At 41.8% G+C, this 20,870-nt stretch overlaps 1 protein-coding gene and 1 pseudogene across 1 annotated transcript in view; both read right to left on the bottom strand.

Annotated features, from left to right (window-relative positions):
- Positions 1-10,232: 10,232 nt before the first annotated feature.
- The window catches only part of Xpr1 (xenotropic and polytropic retrovirus receptor 1), a 142,406-nt gene continuing 131,768 nt past the window's right edge, over positions 10,233-20,870 (bottom strand). The window contains exons 13-15 of the mRNA XM_057770065.1: positions 18,279-18,418; positions 12,343-12,564; positions 10,233-10,849 (exon numbers count right to left, since the gene is read on the bottom strand). Of these exons, the coding sequence (XP_057626048.1) occupies positions 10,789-10,849; positions 12,343-12,564; positions 18,279-18,418 (423 nt within the window). The 3' untranslated portion in view covers positions 10,233-10,788. The remainder of the gene's footprint in view (positions 10,850-12,342; positions 12,565-18,278; positions 18,419-20,870) is intronic.
- On the bottom strand, positions 14,612-15,078 carry LOC130874654 (40S ribosomal protein S15a-like; annotated as a pseudogene).

Here is a 20,870-nt window from a genome sequence, read left to right as displayed (position 1 = left end):
CCTCCTGAGTGCTGGGATTAAAGATGTGCGCCACCACCATCCGGCTACAACTTCTAACAGTAGCAAAATTACAGTTATGAAGTAGTAAAGAAATAATTTTATGGTTGGGGTCAGCACAGCATGGGGAACTGTATTCAAGGGTTGCCACATTAGGAAGGCTGAGAATCACTGACTTAGTTGTTCATGATCCAAGGAGCTAGGGTGATGGGCGTTCACAGTCCCTTAAAACTGCCTGGGACAGTGGCTCTGAGTTCATTGTCTCACATCAATAAAGACTAACGATGCAGACACTCAGCGGGAGTCAGCTTTATCAAAGAGAATTACGGAAAAGTGAAAAGCTGAGGAGGCAGGTAGTAAACTTCTAGAGAAGGGTTTTCAGAAGAAGAAAGTTTGAACTCCTTGTCTGGCATTTCCAAGACTGAGGTCATTGCTAAGAGATTGGATAGTTGATGTTTTTCTGTCATCTTAGTGGTTGCTCATGAATCTACTGATATTTTAGTTATTGTCTGCAGCCCCATGACCCGGTTAAGTCTAAATTGGTCTATTTATCATTAGACACAGACGTCAAAGGCTGGGGTGGAAACCTGCTAGCTCAGAGGCTGGAGAGCAGCTAGCTCACCTTGCTGTTTGGGTGAAGACACTACAAGTGACGCATCTCTTCCCTCGTCCCAGAACGAAGCAAGCTCAAACTTTAGTCCCTGCCCTTTCCTTCCTGGGCCTCTCCTCTATTCAAATTGCTGGCTTCTCCATGGCCAATTCTGGTCAGCTAGTCACTGGTTCTGCCCCAATTCAAGGTATTACTTTATTGGGCGATCTCAGGAGTGGCAGAACGTGACCAAAATATCCCACAACAATTAACTCTCTGGGCAACCATGAGCCAAGACCATTGGAGGGTTATGCTCTTTGTCTGTCTGCCCTGGCACACTGTTGGTGCACTGCCCACTCAGCTAGTGGTGGTCCATACACCCACCTCTGACTTGTGCTTTGCTAGCTGCTGACCTTGAACTTGACTGTCCTGTAGTTTTAGCCCCAGCTTGTGTTGCCAGTGATGACCTCACAGGTGGCTTTCTGGGTGTTAAGTAGATTCTTCTTTGTTCTTACACGGGAGTTCACTCTATCACAGTTGCTGCCCTCTGTTTTGGTTACCTTGTATTTAACAGTTCCGTTTGCTACAAACTGTATTAGATGCAAGAGTGCATGAAAGCAGGGGTGGAGAGATGGCTCAGTGACTAAGAACACTTGTTGTTATTGCAGAAGACCCAGCACCCATGGCGGCTCACAATATTTGTAACTCCAGTCCCAGGGGATCCAATGTCCTTTGCTGACCTCTGTGGGCACTGGCACACACGCATACATATAGGCAAAACACTCATTCACATAAAATGCAATTAAATTTTAAAAAAAGAGGGAGAGGGAGAATAATGATGTCTTATGCTCCTCAAGGGCTTCAGGGTGGAGGGCAGCTGGCTTGCCATCCCTGCAGAGCTCTGTCCCTCCCATCTGTGCAACTCCATCGTTTCATACCCAGCTACAAGCCCTCTTTCTTATCTACCTTCTGCCCTCACCTTGCTGCGATAACCCCAACCTCTGTTTGCACTACAACCTGTGTGAGTTTTCACTGCAGGCCTAGGCCTTTTCTCTTGCTATGTACAGACAGCTAGATCCTTCATCACTTTCTCCCGATCTATCGTAGATGATGTTAGGTGCTCTAACATATGTTCCATGCACTAACATATGCCTGCAGTTGTTGGACAGAATGTTCTGTGGTGTCTGCAAGCTCCATTTGATCTGAGGTACAATTTTACTTTGACGCTTGTTGGCTTTGTGTCTGCACGACTGGCCCATTGCTGAGAGTGGGGTGCTCACCTAGTCTGTGTTGGAGCATCTCTTTCCTGCTGGTAACTCCCTCACATTTGCCTGCTTTCTTTGTCTCCTAGAGTGGTTAAGTAATTTAGTAGTGTGCTTTCTGTTTATTATAAGTCCTACAAAAACATATGTAGAGATTACCTTTTGGAAATAAAAATTTAACATTACCATAAAGATGGAAGCACAAAATACACAAATAAGCTCTCCACCTCCATTCCTCCTTACTGATCAGGGGGGCCAGTCATCATAGCTGGCTAACTTTTCTTACAGCACAGGTCTTGCTGAGCGCTCCACTTCTGTTTCTCCCGTCTTTCTACACGAAAGCTTCCTGGATACAGTAATCTTGGTTGAGCATTTCACTCTCCCTGCCGTCCTTCCAGGACTCCAATGCCATTCTCTCTGGCCTGTCAAATGACTGCCAGCTGGAGAACTGAGGCACGCTTGCGTGGTTTTCCTTGTGTAGTCTTGAGACCTTTCTCTTCCTTCTTTCCCCTTAGAACTTAATTCTTTTTTTAGCTTGGGCTAGATTCAGGATCCAGTTAAACTGGCTAGTGATCTTGACTTTCCTTTATGCAGATGTGCCCTTTTCTAGGCTCAGGGGACTTTTGTGTTATTTCTTTCGATAAACTTTCCATGCCTCTTCTGCCAGCAATTCAAGTATTTTCTCTTAATGCTGTCACAAAGACCCTGTAAACTTTCTCCATGATTCTTTCCTCTCTCTCAAGTATATATTCTTACATCACCATTTTTAAGCTTGGAGTCTCTCTTCTGTTTGATCTTTCCTACTCTTGCTTCTTTCTATTGTTTTTAATTTTCCCAAATATTTTATTTTTAAGGTTCTTCTATCTGTGGTTATATTCTCTGAGTATTGAAAGATTTCTTTTCTTCACCTCTTTGAGTATCCTCCCACAGTGGCTACACACGCTCAAGCTTCTTTTAGTCAGTTTCTGGGCTTGAGGTAAGGTCATGCTTTCCTCAAGCTCTTCCTGGGTCATCTGCACACTGAAGGAGTAGGTATTTACAAGTTATTCATTCCACTGTTCTTCATCTGGCTTTGTTTGTGCATGTGTTTCCTGATTTCCTAAGCTGGTTACAGTCACCATTTCCACACTGGCTGGTTGATGCCCAGGTCCTGATTTGCAGGGAGTCTGTTGTTAGTGTACGAATTGTTTCACTATAGAGGATGGTCTATGCCGGTTTATCCCAGATACATTTACTCTTGGTGTGTTGCTGAGAAAGAACCAGAAGACTATTAAACAATAGCAGTCTGTCTTCTTAAACTCCCCTCTGGGGTTGGAGGATGCCTGCATACTTTTCCCATAGTTACCACGATGTGATCATTCTATGTAACATGCAGACTCACCGCAGATGAACTAACCCCAATTCCATTCCTATGTCATAACTATGGCCACTATCGATACTAAATGTAATCTGAATAAACAGCCCATTCAAGACCAACACAACACTGGGGTAGGACCAAGAGCCACACAGCTATAGGTTGCCTATTGCTGGGGACTTGTGGCCCAAGATTCCTGCAACTAGCCACAGGTGATGCTAGCTGCAATATTAGGCCAGCATACTAGGGTTATATGTATTCTCTTGGCACTGAAGCTCTTCCTAAGGCTCCGTGCAAAAGCAGGCCTGGGAATGGGGTTTCATCTGCAAGTTCTAGAGAGATGTCTTGTGCTTCCCCTGGCTTCAGTAAATAGGTGCTTAAAGCACACTACACTGCACTTGGCCTGAGGCTCACAGTAAGTCATGTTACCACTGGATTTTACCATAAGCCTGGAACTGGGTTTCGAGTCAAAGGCATCGACTTAATGAGAATTAACTGAGGAGGGCTCCTTTCAGTAAAGTGGGAAATGCCTCTGCTGGGCTGCCCGAAGTAGAAGAGGGTGTGGTGGCAAGGGCATATTTTATCTTTCTTTCCTTTCTTTCTTTTTTGGTTTTTCAAGACAGGGTTTCTCTGTGTAGTTTTTGGAGCCAGTCCTGGAACTCACTCTGTAGACCAGCCTGGCCTCGAACTCACAGAGATCCACCTGCCTCTGCCTCCCAAGTCCTGGGATTAAAGTCCTGCACCACCACAGAACTTTTAGCCTGTCTTTTCATTGTCATGCTAAAACCAAGCACTGTGGTCTCTGACTGAATTTCCTTAGCTGTCCAGAGTGTAGTGTTTTTGGTGCCTGAACTTGCAATGTCTGTAGGAAGATGGCAATTGGAGCATCTTGACTGCCATTTTGTTCTGTTCCACACTTTGTTTTTTAAGGGATGAAAAGTACCCAGGATAGGCTTTAATGATTGCCCCAGACAGAGTGAAGAGCCCCTGTGATTTGGGAGAGAAAATCCAGCTTATTCCGGTGCAAACACCCAGGAATCTAGATCATTTTGCTAATGGTTTCATAAAAGTAACGTTTACCATCTCAGATTCATAAAGTTAACAAAACCAACTTCAGTGAAAGCCAACTAATGTTGACTGAGTACATGACAGGGACTCAATAAATGTGTAAATCTTTAAAAATATAAGAACTAAACAATGCCTTTAAGGGGGAAAGTGGGAAGTCAGAAAGGATAAACTAATATTTTCATAACCTTTGAAAAAGGTTTAATTAAAAAAAAATCAGAAAGATACAGATGCTTAAAGTCCAAGGATTTTGGATGTGCTGGTAAAAAGCGCCACTGGGCTTCTGGGATTATGTAGGATTACAGATTTATCTGCTCTGGGTCTTAATTAAAATTAAAACTGCCCACTGGCTCACATGTAACTGCAGTGCTGTGTACTTGGCAAGCATGAATGCCACAGACACACAAATGATGGGCTACAGGAAAGGGGTGGCTCTGATGGCTCATGCCACTTCCAGCCTAGCCCTCTAACTAGGAAACCCCATCACCATAAAGTTCTCAGCCTGCAGAGAAACAGGAGACGGAGAGGCAGCAACAACATGAAGGTGACGGCTCTACTGCTCAGTCAGCGGACTGTTTCCCTCTTTTCATCTCGGGGTCAGTGAGTTTCCTAACTTCCCCTAGTCAGACATCAGTGCTACTCTACCCAGGACCCAGCAGAAAGAGCTGCGTTCCCCACCTTGGGCATGAGCTGTGAGGCAACAAGGGTGTTGCTGTTTAGCATGCAGTTACACACAGCGTCTCATTTAATAGCTGAGATTCTTTGTGTAAGAAAAGATAAAACTTGCTGGATCAATTCCATTGTTTTAGAGCCATACCTTGAAAAAAGAAAGCCATTTAAGATTATTTGAGTTTTGGGGGCAGGGTCTCTCTCTCTCTCTCTAGTCCAGGTGGTCTGGAACTCACTATTCAGCCAGGGACTGCCTCAAACTCATAGCAATTCTCCTGCCTCAGCCTCCAAGTGCTGGAGATTATAGGCATAGACGACTATGCCTGCCTTTTTAAAAAATTGTTTTTGAATTTGACAAATTCTATTTTTCTAATTCACCATTGTAAGCTGTTTGTGTTGGGCCCATATACTTATTAGTACTAAGGGGAATAATGATCAAGAATTCAAGACCCCCAGAGAGAAAGGCACACAGTGACACAAAGCACTCCCCAGACACAAGTCAGCAAACTACTGGAAAACAGAACTTATAATAACGAAAAAGGCCAGTGTTTTGAAACCAATCACTTATTTTCTTTTAAAAACACATAAGCACATTAACCATCTAAAAACTATAGAACAGTACCACATTGTGCATTTAACCTACTTATCCAGAAGGGAACTCCACAGGTCATAAGAATTCTACCCATAGAAGAAGGAAAAAGGAGACAGCTAATAGCATAGTCACAGATACGATGTGAGTCCAAGCAAGCATTGATTCTTTGACGTCACCTTTTCCATTCACCAGAGTGGAGAGTAGGGAAGAAAGCAAGGGAGCAAATGGGGCAAGAGTCACCCACAGAGGACTAATCACAATCCATAGTTACTCTTGACAACTATAGCTCAGGAAGTCACAGGACAGCATCATCTGACCAACACGGTGTGGCGGGGTGGAGGGGTGTGTGTGTGTGTGTGTGTGTGTGTGTGTGTGTGTGTGTGTAACACAGTAGAGAGAGGACTTGAAAGAAAAATAACAAGTTTCACCCTATTCCGTCCTGCTCTTCACTGGTACAAGCTCCTGTGCCAACCCAGTCTTCACAATGGGATAAAGCTTCAAGGGTTTTGTTCTTTTTGCAGATGAAACAGGAGTGGTTTACAATTTTACCTTAACAGTTCAAACAATAACAATGTCATAAAAACTCCTTCTCCCTGTCCACAGCACTCTAGTCTTGCTAAGGATGTTGGGAGAAGTGTAGGCAAGAACTTCAGGAATAGCGTTTGAAACAGGAAGGCAGGACCCTGCCCTTTCTCACAGGTCCACAGCTGTCCAGCAGTGCTGCTAGCCGCCCTCTGACTCGTGGTGGCTCACATGGATAGGCGCCAAGTAGAAATTAAGTTCAGAGGTATACAAGATGAGAATCAAGAGACACCAAATCCAAGGCAAACAATAGGTCATTTGATTGTCCTCCTATGTGGATGGCACCATACAAAAACAAAACAAAACAAAACTGAAGCTGGCATTGGTTTAATAAAATAAACCAAAGGTCTGCTACAAGGAAACACATTCAGTTGTAAATTGATAGGATTCTCCCCACTTCAGGGAAAACTCATCTTGTCCCCCTCACTTCCTCATCCACCATAAGAAAATACATTCTGAAAGTTGCTTCTAGGGGCAGCTCAGTATCGACTTTGAAAGTGTGTGAGAAAGGCATCAGGGGTCACACCCATCAGTACCTCTTCTCCATCAGGAAAATGTTTGTACTGTCTGACTTCAGCTCTCTCAAATCTAAGGAGATGTTTTTGCTTTTTGCTACTATTCATTGAATAGAGTGTGGTTAATGCAGGCTACAAGGCTGATTTGTCACACGGCATGCCACAAATGGATGCTACAACAGAACCAGCTCTGTCCCACACAACCACATGTTCTGTATAAACTTGAAATAGGCAGGTTGGGAGCTTTAGGATTTAATATCGTGACTGATAGCAGAACCGCAGAAATCCATGTTGAAGCGAATGACCAGCAAAAACCAATAGACCAAGTAGAAAACAGATCACCGTTTTCAAAATTCAATCTAAATTTCTATTTTCACCTGGTCAATAATGACACTGGTTTATTAAAGTACGGTTTCTGTAGTCGAGAGTGATCAAGATTCAACATGATCAACTTTTAGTCTAAGAAGTTACCTTAATTTTAGACACCAGAGTACACTGTTTATAGTAAGATGTATCTATTAAGAGGGAGGCAAATTTTATTAAACTAGTAAAAGAATGACAACCTAAAACATATTGATGAAATAGTATCATCACTTTAGAGAATCCCAGGGGTTTACTATAATAATGTCACAGACAGTGTTATTTCTAAATTCTTTCCTTAGAATAAGAAATCTCTGCAGTTACTCCTCAGAAAATTGAATTTAGGTATAAAAACTATTCTTAAATGATGCAGTGAGAGGAAATGGAGGCACAGAGGGATGGAAAGGTCATGTGATTTACCTAGTGCCCTGTTCCTGCTGCCAAGGCCCAAGTCCTCTCTGTCATCTCCAACTCAGGGCAAAGGTGCGTCTGTGTGGCTCAGTTCCACTCTTGCCTTGTGCTAGGTCCATCTATTGGGAAACTAGGGAGCCATGTTGGGAAGACACCACCTGTGAACTGAGTCCGCTGAAACAGCAGCGCTCTCATTCGGAATGCTGGGAGTCACGGCTAGGAGGTCGGGCCTGCTCTAAGAGTTCATCTAGATTCTTGCTGAGTTACTGGCATTCTTTCACACTGTGTCCCCGAACCTAAGGAGTCTTCTAATAATCGGGTGCTTGAGACAAAAAGCCAATATGACACACGTGACTATCGGATGACTTCATCTCTGATCATGCCTTTGTTTCTGTATGAGAGGACATTATCAACGATCCATTGTCACGCCATGGCAGCTTCTGCTATAGGCATTCATTTGTTAAGAACAAACCGCTAATAGCTCTCTTTGTACTCCTTTGCTTCCTACATTGTATAAAATGAAAAACAGACTTTATTCTCTATTTCATTCCTTTTGGGAGTATTTTAAGCACTGATAAAAATGGAGTCCTTTTCAAACAAAACTAAAATTAAGGACTAGTCTGTAACATGACTGTGGTATGGATTCACTTCTAAGATTCAGGAGTTTCAGGGTACAGGATTATACAACTGAACATTAGCAGGACACACTGCTGACAGTGCTTAGGGCAGATGGAATCAAGGAGAGAAAAATGCACACTGCCTTTTCAAAAGGAAAAACTGAAATGCACGCTTGGTTTCCCAAATTCGTTGGATAAAGTAATCTCTTTAGAGCCAGGGAGATGAAGCTGGAGTATGGAAGAAAGTACTGGGCGTCTGCCATGGTGAGCTAGGGAGCATGTAAGCCTTACTTTGAGTAGGCAACAGGACAAACACCAAAAATGAATACACTCTATCTCTACATTATTTATGAAAGAAATAATACTGATTAGGGCCTGGATCCTAACAGGTGGAGAAAGACCAAGCTGGCCACATGCTAACTGACGTGAAAACATCAAGGAGTTGGAACGGTGGAAGTCAACTGTGTGAGTTTTTGCATGTCACACACAGACTGACTACCAGAGAAAGAAGCTGCCAATTCATGTGGCTCTGGATACACAGTACTGACTTTATTGTACAAGAAATCATAAGTCACTGGACTTTTCTATAGAGTCTTAGTACTTGCTGATGTTACCTCAGAGACCAGTGAGATCGATCACCTGCTTTAAAGTATAAAAATCTAGGTTAGGAAAAAAAATTCTAAATAGAAATAATGCAACCTTTAATTTACAAAGGGTCTCTAAAGTGTTACCACTGATTACTATAAAGTATACAATTTATTTAAAATTTGTTTTTTAAAAATAAATGTTTCTTCTTTAGTTTTGGGGCAAGGGACATGCTTGGCATAACAAAAAGCAAGAGAACCTACAACACTGTATGTACTTGTGGGGATATGAATGTATGTGTTAAAATCTCAATTCTGAAAGAAGAAAAAAATTGGAACTCTTGTCAGAATAAAAATGAAAGAAACCCTTTCTAGAAGGAAGTTGATGAGTTAATAGGTGGAATTTTAGTAGTGCAGTAACTTTAACGAGGGACGGTTATGATGCACAGGCAGGGCTCATGACAAAAGGGAGGTTAAAGGGCAGCAGCCAACTTTTTAAAACAAAGCAAGTGTTGATGGCCGTCTTCCTAGTCATTAGTTCTCTGTCTGAAGTTAATGTGAAAAGGGCATAAGTGAATGGATTCTGATGGCTCTCCTGGAACCCAGGGGTGGGGGCACTAAAGCTGATCTTACCTTTTCCTAGTATTTATATTAATTTTATTAAAGAGTGGTTCTCCTCCCCACCCATGTTGAGAGAAAACCCAAGGTCTCAAGAATGCTAAGCAATCACTGCTACCAATGATCTATACCCCTAGTCCTGAAAGAACAGTAAATTTGATACCAACCATTTCAAGAAAGTCAAATGTATGTTTTTAGGTTTCTCTAGAGAATTTAGGAAGATGGAATGAGATAAAGAAATAAAAATGTATATTTATAGCCTGAAATTTCTAAGAAATATAGTTTTAAAAGTATGGCCAGGTTTAGAGGCCCCAAATTTAAAAGGGTTCTATCATGTGAGGTCATAAAATCCAACATTCACTTTTTAATACTGCTGGCCTTAAAAATGGCTGCCAAGGTCTTCTCTGTCAATGTAATTTGAAGGATGAAGGATTTGTTCTAAATGCTCAAAAGTACAGTCCCCACCAAAGACTTTTAGTTTGATCAAATTCTGGGTAAAGTAGATGAGACAAGAAGGGGAAATATTTAATAAGGGCGTGAAGAGTCTGAAATTAGGCCTGCCTTTCCATTCAGCCAGGAGAACTCAGACTCGCTTCTCCTACATGCAGAAACAGATGGCAGAACTTCATTATTGGGACTGGTAAATGGGCGAGTGCATCCTGCACCTGTTCCTAAAGACACAAGTATCAGAACCTTTGCTCTGAATGTCTGCCAGTGGGAAGCAAGTGGATGCCAGGTCATGACAGTGACACTTGGGACTCTAGAGCAGCAACTTAAAATTTAGCAATAAAACTTTGGCTTAAAGTTAAAACGAAAGAGGAAAAGTACAAACTGGTACAAACTGTTTCCTGGAAAAGGTATGTGAACTTGACCCTCCCAAATACCATCTACCCTTAGTTCCTCCTGCCTCCCTTCATAGGAGTAGTATCATTCGTTTATGGTTAAGTTTCATAAATAATGAGAAGACCATATGTAACGAATACATCATATTCCCCACCCACCCCAAACCCTCCCCAAATGAGAAAACCCACGTCAAATTAAAAAGTAGCTTCGTGGAGGAGGGTGCTGCTCCAAGCTGCACTTTCCCTGCAAGTGCTGCCAGTGGCTCTATGCTGGATAGGAAGGAAGGGAAAAAACTCTCCACAGAAACTGACAGAAAATTTAAAAACCAGTGTCCGGTTTCAAACAGTCAAAACCGGGCTAGGCGGAAGCTGAGTTATGTCCATGCCGTCCATCAGAGGCCTCCTTCCAATGCCTGTTCTTCATCCTGATGGGCATCTGTGTCTTTGTGATTGTAAACAATCCATAAGATATTAGGTTTTTGTTCCTTAAAACATCCTCTGATTGGCAAAATGAAGTTTTTGTTTTAAAAATAGAAAATGAAGATTAAACCAGAAGAAAAGAAAAGAAACACAGTGAGCTTGCTCGAGTCCATAGGACCCGATCTGAAGAGCCCGGGAACGTGTTCTGTTTTCTCCTGTTCTCAGCTGGAAAAAGGTGCTGGAGGTTGCGTTGGTCAAGGGAAGAATTGTAGAGTAGGAAACCAAGGATGTTAATCGAGACTTCAGAGAATTCAAGTGTTAGCTTCGTCGTCTGTATCTTCTATCAATACCTTAGTGTCTCGAGTCTTGGATCTAGGGTAATCAGAGGAAATAAACATGTAACTGATCTCATACAGCGCTCATCCTAAACAGGAACTATCTACTGCAGAAGGTGGACAAGCAGGAACAACAGTGGGTTATGTTTAAACATCAGAGTAGCTCTCAAAAACAAAGACAGGAGTTTGAGTACCGACTACCCAATACAATGCAGGTGCCTCAGTTAAACAGTTACCACTGCTGATTGCCAATTGGCACAAAATGATCGGTTTCTTAGGACTCTGTGCAGAGATTCTTGTACTGTGTGAAATGGGATTAAGTAACATGAAAATGTCCTGCAACTTGTTCGCCCCAAGTATGAAGGTAGTGTCTGTGAAAGGAGACGGTTGCTCCCGTGTGGCGGATGGGGAAGCTGACATTCAGAAGGCTGATGATGTACCACAGCTGCTTGAATCACAGCGTCAGAACTCAGACTCAGGTCTCACCCTAGGCTCCCCACACTTTCTCTACCATAAGCCTCTACCTTTGGTTGCCATTTGTTTCCCGGTAAATACCTGAAGTCAACATAATCTGGGGCCTAAGAGCCCCACTTCTGAAACAGAAAGTGTGTTTAGACTGCCCTCTGCTGGTAGCTCTGTAACCTTCACAGCAAGGAGCTCTGAGGCCCCTCTCTTACCTACTGAGTTCCCCAAGTCCCAGTCTGCAAAGCCTTCCTTAGCAGAAGCCTGGCTGATTCAATGCTCTTCTGGCTGACTTCCCTGCTGACTTCTGCTTCTTTGCTCTTCCTTCTGCCCAAGACTCAGGTTCCTGCTTCCTGCTTCCTCCCTTCTCTCCCCTTTCCAATCTCTAGCTAAAGCTCGGCAGTGCTCAGTGGGCTACAGCACCTTCTGCTCGTGTCCTTCATGTTCCTTCTAGTCTGACGTTAAGATCCCAATCCAGGTCTTTACTGCCCCAACTTCCTACCACATTGTGCAGTGTCATTAAAATCTCCTTTCACACCACTCCTCGGAAAGAACATGCTTCTTTCTTGTCTACAAGATGAAGCTTGCAGTTTTCATTCTGGCTATTGTTTCTTTTTTTTTGAGTCAGGTCTAGTCTTGAGCTTGCTATGTAGCCAAGGATAAGCATGAACTGATCCTCCTGCTTCCACTGTCTAAATGCCTGGCCAGTCTTTGACAGTTCAAGTGAGTGCACCCAATTATATTTTCTCACTTCAGCTCTGGACACATGCTTTTCCTTTCTACCCTTCATTTCCACTCACAGTATTACCTAAACACTCCCTATCTTTAGAAAACTGCTCAGCTTCAGTCTCTTTCATTCCAGTCTGCTATCTGTTCTCTCTAAATTTCATTACCCAACACATTCCAGAAGTTGATCATATGGAGTGTCTGGTTACTACTACTGTCTGGAGAGGAAGCATGGCCAAGTATCAGCAACTTCATCTGGTTCAGTCTAGGGCTTATTAGCTAATGTTACGTGATCTTAAAGACCAAAGAAGTACTCTACTCAGAAGTGGTGGCTATACGTACTGGGACGCGAGGCGAGGCCGGCGCAGGGATATGCTCTGGTTGTACTTCCATGACCGATTCTTCTGGCGGTTTCGCACCCCATCTTCCTGGTCCATCATTTGCTCAAGGAGTGTCTGATCATCTGCATTCAGGGGGGCCACAGAGATGTCCCGCACGGCACGAAATTCACCACAGTTATTCAGATGCTCGTTCTCCAGGCGGAAGAAGTTCCATACAAATCGCCTAAGCAAAATGGGGTGGATGCATTCAAGTGAAGATCTGAAAATATCACCTCCTGCAAACTTTCAGGAGACTCAAGTTCCTACTCACTGAAAACAAAACAAAACAACGACTACAGGCTAGAATATTAAAACCAGAGGGCTAGGGAGATGATGATTCAGTTAGTGAAGCACTTGTCTCACCAGCACAAGAACATGAGTGTGAAAACCTAGAACCCATACAACAAGCCAGGCATGGTAATGCACATTCAGAACTCCAGCAAGGGCAAGATGGGAAGCAGAGACAGGTGGATCTGTACTGGACCAGAAGAGCCAGCCCAGCCTACTTGGTGAAGTTCCAGGTTGATTTGAGACCCTGTCTCAAACAAAAGGTGGGATGGAAAACATGGGTTCTGAGAAGCTGAGTGAGGACAGGGCTCTTCTGGGAGATAAAAGATAAATACAAAGGATCGAAGGCAAGACTTCAAAACAGCATACTCTGGGAGCTTCAACTCTGGAAGACTGTCTACTTCTCACCGTGGCTCCACCACTACTAGCTATAAAGACGATGGATGAGTTTCTCTGCCTATGCTTCGCTGTCACCAGGAAACGTGTAACACTGAAATGTCACCCTGGCTATGCAGGCCGAGGGACAGTGATAGAAGAAGAATTGGTACTGCAGAGTACTTGGTCTATAATTCTTATTACAGATTATTTAAAAATGGATTAGGTTGAGGGTCAGTGAGAATGCTCAGCAGGTAAAGGTGCCTGAGGACAAGCCTGATAAGCTGAGTTTGATGCTGGCCTTCCACAAGGCGGCAGGAGAGAACTGACTGCTGAGCTTCACTCTGCCCTCTACCCTCAAAGTGAGAACGGCATATTTAGGCTTATACTCACATGCATATGCATAAGTTTTTAAAAGTGGCCCAATTCCTGTGTTGGGAACAAATACAAGGGTTGAAAGGAAGAACAGAGAGAAATGAGAGAGCAGAGACAGTCAAGTGCAGGGAGTAGTTACTTTGGAGGGCTTGGGCCTCACATACAAATGTTTAGGGAAAAGAAGAGGGGGCGATGGTCCAGAGGGGTCAGTGGCATCCACAAACAAGCACACTCTGTCCAGAGCCCTCATTTGCCTTTCAGGGCTAGCTTTGTTTCTAATCCTGTTATTTATCAGGCTATGTTTGTCCTTCCTGGCTCCCAAGAACACCACGCACCTTTCTAAAAGTGTCTTTTTATCTTCTCTTTTGTGCAAGCTATCTTCATGGATGAAGAGTCGAAGGGAGGGAGGCCTTCACTTTTCCCCAGCACATTTAAGACATGCTTTTTGACTTTCACTGTCACTGTTGAGGAGTTACCTGTCAGTCCAACTGCCATTTATTTCTCTAAGGTTACTTAAAAATAAAGTAAATGTAGGCCAGCGAGATGGCTCAGCAGGTGCCTGCTGCCAAGCCAAAGGATTCGAGTGCCGTCACTGGGACCCAAATGAAGGAGAGAGCCAATTTCTATAAGCTGTCCTCTGACCTCCACATGTGCATGACACACAAGCATCCACACACATATACATATGTACACAAGATAATTATAAATATGTAATTCAAAACAAGCATAACACATACACCTCAAAGTTTGCATGTTAGTATATAGCTTGGCTAGTATAGAAAAATACACTGCATATCTGATATCCTGAAGTATGAAATATATTACTACCCTGAATGTCGCCTCTAGGGCTCTCTACCAACATTTAAAGAGCTTATGTGCTACTCTTATTTAGCTCTGTAACCTCCCTGTAATTGATTCTGCATAATGAATGTGACAGGCGGCAGGATTTATTTTCTATATAGACAGTCGGCTGACTCATGTTTTATTTATTTTAAAAAAATTCTTATTTTATTTTAAAATACTTTGACTTTTTTATCTTTAAGCCCTTTTATTCTTATATTCTTCTTTTTTAAATTTATTTTAAATGCATTGGTGTTTTGCCATGGGTGTTGGGTCCCCGGTATTGGAGTTACAGACAGGTGTGAGTTGCCATGTGGGTACTGGAATTGAACCCAGGTCCTCTTTTTTTTTTTTCACAGTCCATAAAGGTTCTTTATTTATGTTTTACATCTCTAGAAAAAGAATCCCAGGATTTTCCCTCCTGTGTGCTTTCGTCTTGCCTCTTCATGGTCCATGATGCCAGCTGAGGTGGTCAGTACAATGAAGCCAAACTGACGGACGGGAGCAGGTTGTCCTGCCATTTTTCTAGGTCTTTGAGTTGCACATCAAATCTAGGGCTTATCACTCCACACTTGTTCAACCTGCCTGTGAGGTTCACGACGATCTTCCCAGCTCTGTGGTCATCAATGATTTCAAATTCACCGATGTAACCATGCTTCATCATCACGGTTAGGAACCGAACGATGACTTTGGAGCAGGGCCTGATGAGGACCTGGCGTTTGCCTCTCTTCTCTGCATTGTTGATGCTTTTGAGAGCATCGGCCAGGACGTTCATGCGCACCATGGTGGCGGCGCGGGAAGATGGCCGAAAGAGGGTGGGAGGGCCAAACGCACGGAGTTATAGGAAGCGGAGGCAGGTCCTCTTGAAGAGCAGTCAGTGCTATTAGCCACTGGAGCCATCTCTCCAGCTCTCATACATGTGTTATGTCCTCTCTTCACTCTTAGGCAGCTACATTTATCAGCAGGTGGTGTCATGATTATGGATCTGTTTCTAGATGCCCCACTCTGTTCCAGGGGAGCCTCTTGTCTAACCTCTTACTAACATGATGCACAGCCTTGTTCTCTCTGTATGACCAGTCTTCAACTTAGAACATTACTCTAGCCTTGTTCTTTTTAGAATGGTCTTGGTTATTCTTTGTGTTCCTATATAAATTACAAAGCTATCAGGCATGATTGGCATATAGGTGTAATCCCAGCACTTGGGAGGGAGGCAGCAGGTAATTGGAAGCCAGCGGAGGTAACTTAGTGATACTCCATCTGAAACACACACACACACACACACACACACACGCATGCACGCACACACTTGCATCACTATAGAATTGGCTTGCCAACTTTCACCCATACACCAATTTCTCATTAGATTGACTTCTGGGTGTTTTAATGTACTTGGCATTATTAAAGGACATGGATTAAGTTCTTTAGAACCCTCCTCACTGTACTACCCACACTTGTAGCATTATGACGGTAAACATAACTGTCGACAGCAGACATCACCCTGGCCACATTGTGTTTATGATCTTACATTGTTTTTCTAATTTTTTTTTCAGGAACAAGTATCAATTTTTAAGTTGCTGAAATTTTTGTTTGTTTGGTTTTGAAATAGGCTTTGGCTATGTTGCCCAGCCTGACCTCCAACAGTCTTCCTGCCATAGCCTTTAAATCAGCTACAACTAGTTGGGTGGAGGCGGCGCACGCCTTTAATCCTAGTACTTGGGAGGCAGAGGCAGGCAGGTCTCTGTGAGTTCAAGGCCAGTTTGGTCTACAAAGTGAGTTTCAGGACAGGCTCCAAAGCCACACAGAGAGACTGTCTCAAAAAACAAACAAACAACAACAAAAAACAAAAAGACAAAAACAAACCCCCAAACAAAAAAACAAACCAAAACTACCAACAAAAAACAGCTACAACTATAAATAACATACTCCTTTGCTCAACCAGGTATTGTTAACAGTGGCAGTTCCCACATGTCACAGGCCCCTCCCTCTTATTCTCTTATTGAGTTAAATGACATGAATTAATTTTTGAACATGTGATAGTCTGAATAAGAATGGCCCCCATAGGTTCATATATTTGACTGCTTGGTCCCTAATTGGTGGACCTGTTTAAGAAGAATTAGGAGGAATGGCCTTGTAGAGAAGGTATGTTACTGGGGATAGGCTCTGAGGTTTTCAAAGCCTATGGGCAGAACCAGTCTTAATTTCTCTGTTCACTGCTTGCAGATCAAGATATAGCTCTTAGTTACTGCTTTTGTACCATGCCTGCCTGCTGCCACGCTTCCTGCCAGGCTGATCACATACTGACCCTCTGAAATGAAGCTCCAATTGAATGCTTCCTCTTATCAGTTGCACTGGCCATGGTATCTCTTCACAGTAACAGAATAGTAACTAAGACCATTATTAAACCTTAATTCACAGAATGATCCTAAATTTTGAAGTATTAACCTTTTTAGATGCTACTGAACTCAATGGCTAATGCTGTGTTCAGGTTTTCTGCAACTATGCTGCAAGGCAACAGTGAGGCATAGGGTCACTCTAGGAGTATTCTTGAGGTTCAGACGACCGCCATGCTGGCCTCATAGTCCTTATTTGTCCCTTTCTTTTGAAGTGTTTTGTAAAAAACAAAAATTTTGACTTCAAATATTAGAAAGAATTTCCAGGTCTGGAGTTTTCTTCATGAAAACTATTTTGATACTGATTTAAATGTTGATATTTTTGAAAGATACATATTTCTCAGATTTTCTATTTTCTTATTGATTATGATATTTTGAGGAATTTGACTATCTCATTTAATGGCACTTACATCTCTTTAAAAACCTTCAGAACTTCCCTCCTGTTCAGAGATGGGATGCAGAGCATTGCATATGCTGGTCAAACTCTGCCTCTTAACCACATCCTAGCCTTCTTTAGGATTTGTCCTTCCTCCCTTTTTCTCTGGATTAGTCTTATGTAAGCACTTCATCAATTATTATTCTTTTAAAAATTCTGTTTTTAATATTCTCCACTGCGCATCTGTTTTCTATCCTGATAATTTCTAGTCTATATGTTTCTTTCTTTTAGGTTTGATTTGAAGCTTTAATTTTTTTCTAATTTCTTAAGCTTTCTACTTTTCTAATACATTTATTTTTGATTTTTTGCAGTGGCTTTTTAGTTGCATTTTTACTTTTTTGCTACCACTTTCAATTTCAGTCTATTAAAATATCTTAACATTTTGTTACAATTTTAACTTTGACTCCAGGGCATTAGACATCACAACAGTTTGAGTCTGAAATGTCCCCAAAGGCGCATGTGCTGAGTCTTTCCAGTATTACTTTGAAGGCTGTGGAACATGTAGGAGGTGGGGCCCTGGCCAGAGAAGATCACTGGGATCTCTGAAATTTACATTTGCCCCTAGTTGTGACCTCCACCTTCTGGTTCCTGGTCCACTGTGATGGACAAGTCTTTGGCACATGCTACATCACCATGCCTTGTCCTGCCACCCCTGCCATAAATTCAGGTTTCTCTGAAACCGTCCTTTCCACGCTGTCCCTGTTGGTTCTCTTTCACAGTCAACAGTGACAGCACAAACATGTTTTGGTTCATTTCTAAACAATTGCCATTTTTAAATCTATCATTTTGTGATTTTTAATAATAATAATTATTATAATTATTATTTTTGAGACAGAGTCTCATATGTATCTCTGGTTGGTCTAGAACTCTATATACAAACTAGGCTGGCCCTGAACTCACAAGAATTTACTTGCTTCTGCCTCCTGACTGCTTGGATTAAAGTGCACTATCCCATGCCCAAATAAAGTTTTTATTACATCTAATTGTCTTCTTTGTTTTTGTGTGGACATGAAGGCCATAGCTCATGTGTGGAGGTCAAAGACAATTTTCTTCTACTATCTGGGTCCCAGAACTGAACTCAGATCATCAGACATGGTAGCAGTAAGTACCTTACCTGCTGAGTCAGCTTGCTGGCCCAGTTTACTGGGCATCTTTTAAAAGAATCCTTGATAGATTGTTCAAAAGTTTGCTTACCGGAAAACCTCAAGGGGGGCAAAGACAGTAGCAATGATGTCTCCAACATGAGGCTGAAAAGTCGTAGCAGTAATAGAGATTTGGATAGTCCAAGCAAAGCGCAGTATCACATCTTCTATGATGGCACAGTAGTAATAAGCCTAAGAAATACAAGCAAATAGTGTATATTTCTCACCACTCTTCTTACAAAGTACCCCTACATCAGCTGTTGAGACTCACAGATAGCCCACCAACAGATAAATGGGAGACATTACATAGGTTTGTTTCCCTAAATAGTGCAAAAAATTTAAAATGATGATGTAGTACTGAGTTTCAAAAATCAGTTAACAAATACAGTTAATGTCCACACTGTACATGAGCCTCTCTTGTAAATTAAATGAGAACCCTATCAACTGAGATCGTATTCTAGGAGAAACATGGGAAGACAATGACTAAGTCACTAGTACTAAAGGATATTAGCAGATTTATTAATTGTACAATTTGTATTTAAAATTTCAAATTTCTTTATCCCATATATAATACAAGTTTTGTCTTGTTTTTTTTATGTTGATAAATCAAATGATAAATATTTCACAAACACGGCTGAAAATAAGAGATAGTATTCAACTAATTCAGTTTAACTACCCAAAAGTCTTAAAAATACAAACTGCCAATAGATCCCCAAACTCATAGATTTGTTTATTACTAAGCAAAATTCGCACTTCAAAATGTATTTAAAGGTTATGTCATTTTGGTAACTAGAACTGCTATGTAGTAAGCTGTATTAATTTACTTTACTTTAAAAAGTATTGCTCTTTTATTTGCTGGCAAGTGTGTATGTGTACTGTGCCTCTGGAAACCAGAAGAGGAACTGGAGGTACAGGTGGTTGGGAGTGGCCATGAGTGTTGGGAACTGAATGTAGGTCCTGTCCAAGATCAGTAAGTGTTCTTATGCCCTGTGCCACCTTCCCAGGCCCATTTAATTTTTACAAAGTGTATGAGTCACCATCAGAGGACTATTAACAGGAACTGACAATCGATTCCTGTACTTCTTCTCTTCTATTCCCCAGAGACAGTCATCTGTAACTATCCATTCCATTTGCCCTCCATAATTTTAAATAATGTGTTTAATGTTTTGACTGGTCAGTTTTAGACATTATCCACTAACTGATTAGTTGGGTTTTATTTATTTATTTAGCTTTGGAGCCAGTCCTGGAACTAGCTCTTGTAGACCAGGCTGGCCTCGAACTCACAGAGATCTGCCTGCCTCTGCCTCTGGAATGCTGGGATTAAAGGCATGTGCCACCACTGCCTGGCTAACTGATTAGTTTTTAAATTAAAATTTTAAGCAAGTATACAATAAGCAATAAGCTTCAGTAGGGTATTTTCAGTCTTTAATTGTATTCACCCCTGCCCTATCTCTTTGCCCCATCTCCCCGTTCCCCTCAACAACAGCTCCACTTTTCTTTTCTTTTCTTTTCTTTTCTTTTCTTTTCTTTTCTTTTCTTTTCTTTTCTTTTCTTTTCTTTTTTTTTTTTTTTTTTGGTTTTTCGAGACAGGGTTTCTCTGTAGCTTTGGAGCCTGTCCTGGAACTCCCTTTGTAGACCAGGCGGGCCTCGAACTCACAGAGATCCGCCTGCCTTTGCCTCCCAAGTGCTGGGATTAAAGGCGTGCGCCACCACCGCCCGGCCATTCCACTTTTATTTTCATGTCGCATGTGTGCCATCATTCCCATCTCCCTCCTCCCTTAAGGTCTTTTTTTAACCTTCTCATGGTCCCCTTTCCAGTTTCATAAAACACCCCCCACAATGTAGGTTCCCCACATGTGAGAAAGCAGGTAGAATTCTTATGAAGACTCTGACAGGATTTTATAATGAAGGTTCACTGGACTTCACAAATAGTTTCCTCACTTTATCCTTATAAATTTGCAACTATAATTTAAGAAAATTAATACTTTATTTTTTATGGCATTAAAATATATAATAAACTAATTGAAAGATTCTACTCACTAATTTCATTACAAAGAAAACAGTAAATCAGAACCCATTTAAATAGAAAACAGCCTAATATTTATGTAAAGATACAATGAACTGAAACAATCAGCGTAAGTAACAAATATGTGCAGAGTTCACCAAACACCACATGTAGTAATAAAAAACACATACGTGGTGAACATAAAAGTAGCTTTAACTGAATTCATGACTATTCTGATTACCGGTCCTCTTTTCTTTTTTAAAATGGCATTAGGGATTAATCTGTATATTGCTCCTGCTAGTGCTTTACCAGCATGCTACTGCCTGGCCCCAACCCGTTCATTTTCCTTTTAATTAAGAATTATAAAAAATGTTTAATGCCTTAGTCACAGCCTTCTCTACTCCATACTATACAATCACACACTTTTCAAAATACAGATCTGATGTAATGGCAACATTTGGGTATTGAATTATATGTTATCCATAACAGAACTTTAGGCCTGAGAATATATCAAGGGCTAATGTAGTCTACATGCCTTCAGTCTGGCTGACTAAACAGCTTAGTTAGTAATACAGCTGGGATTGTAATACACATACCCAGATTCCCAGCTCATTGTTCAATTTTTTCAAGGTCTAATCA

This window comes from Chionomys nivalis, chromosome 5 (genome assembly GCF_950005125.1).
Source record: "Chionomys nivalis chromosome 5, mChiNiv1.1, whole genome shotgun sequence".
In the NCBI taxonomy this organism is placed as follows: domain Eukaryota; kingdom Metazoa; phylum Chordata; class Mammalia; order Rodentia; family Cricetidae; genus Chionomys; species Chionomys nivalis.
The sequence above is the reverse complement of the archived record's forward strand: the minus strand, read 5'-3'. Positions and strand labels throughout refer to the sequence as shown.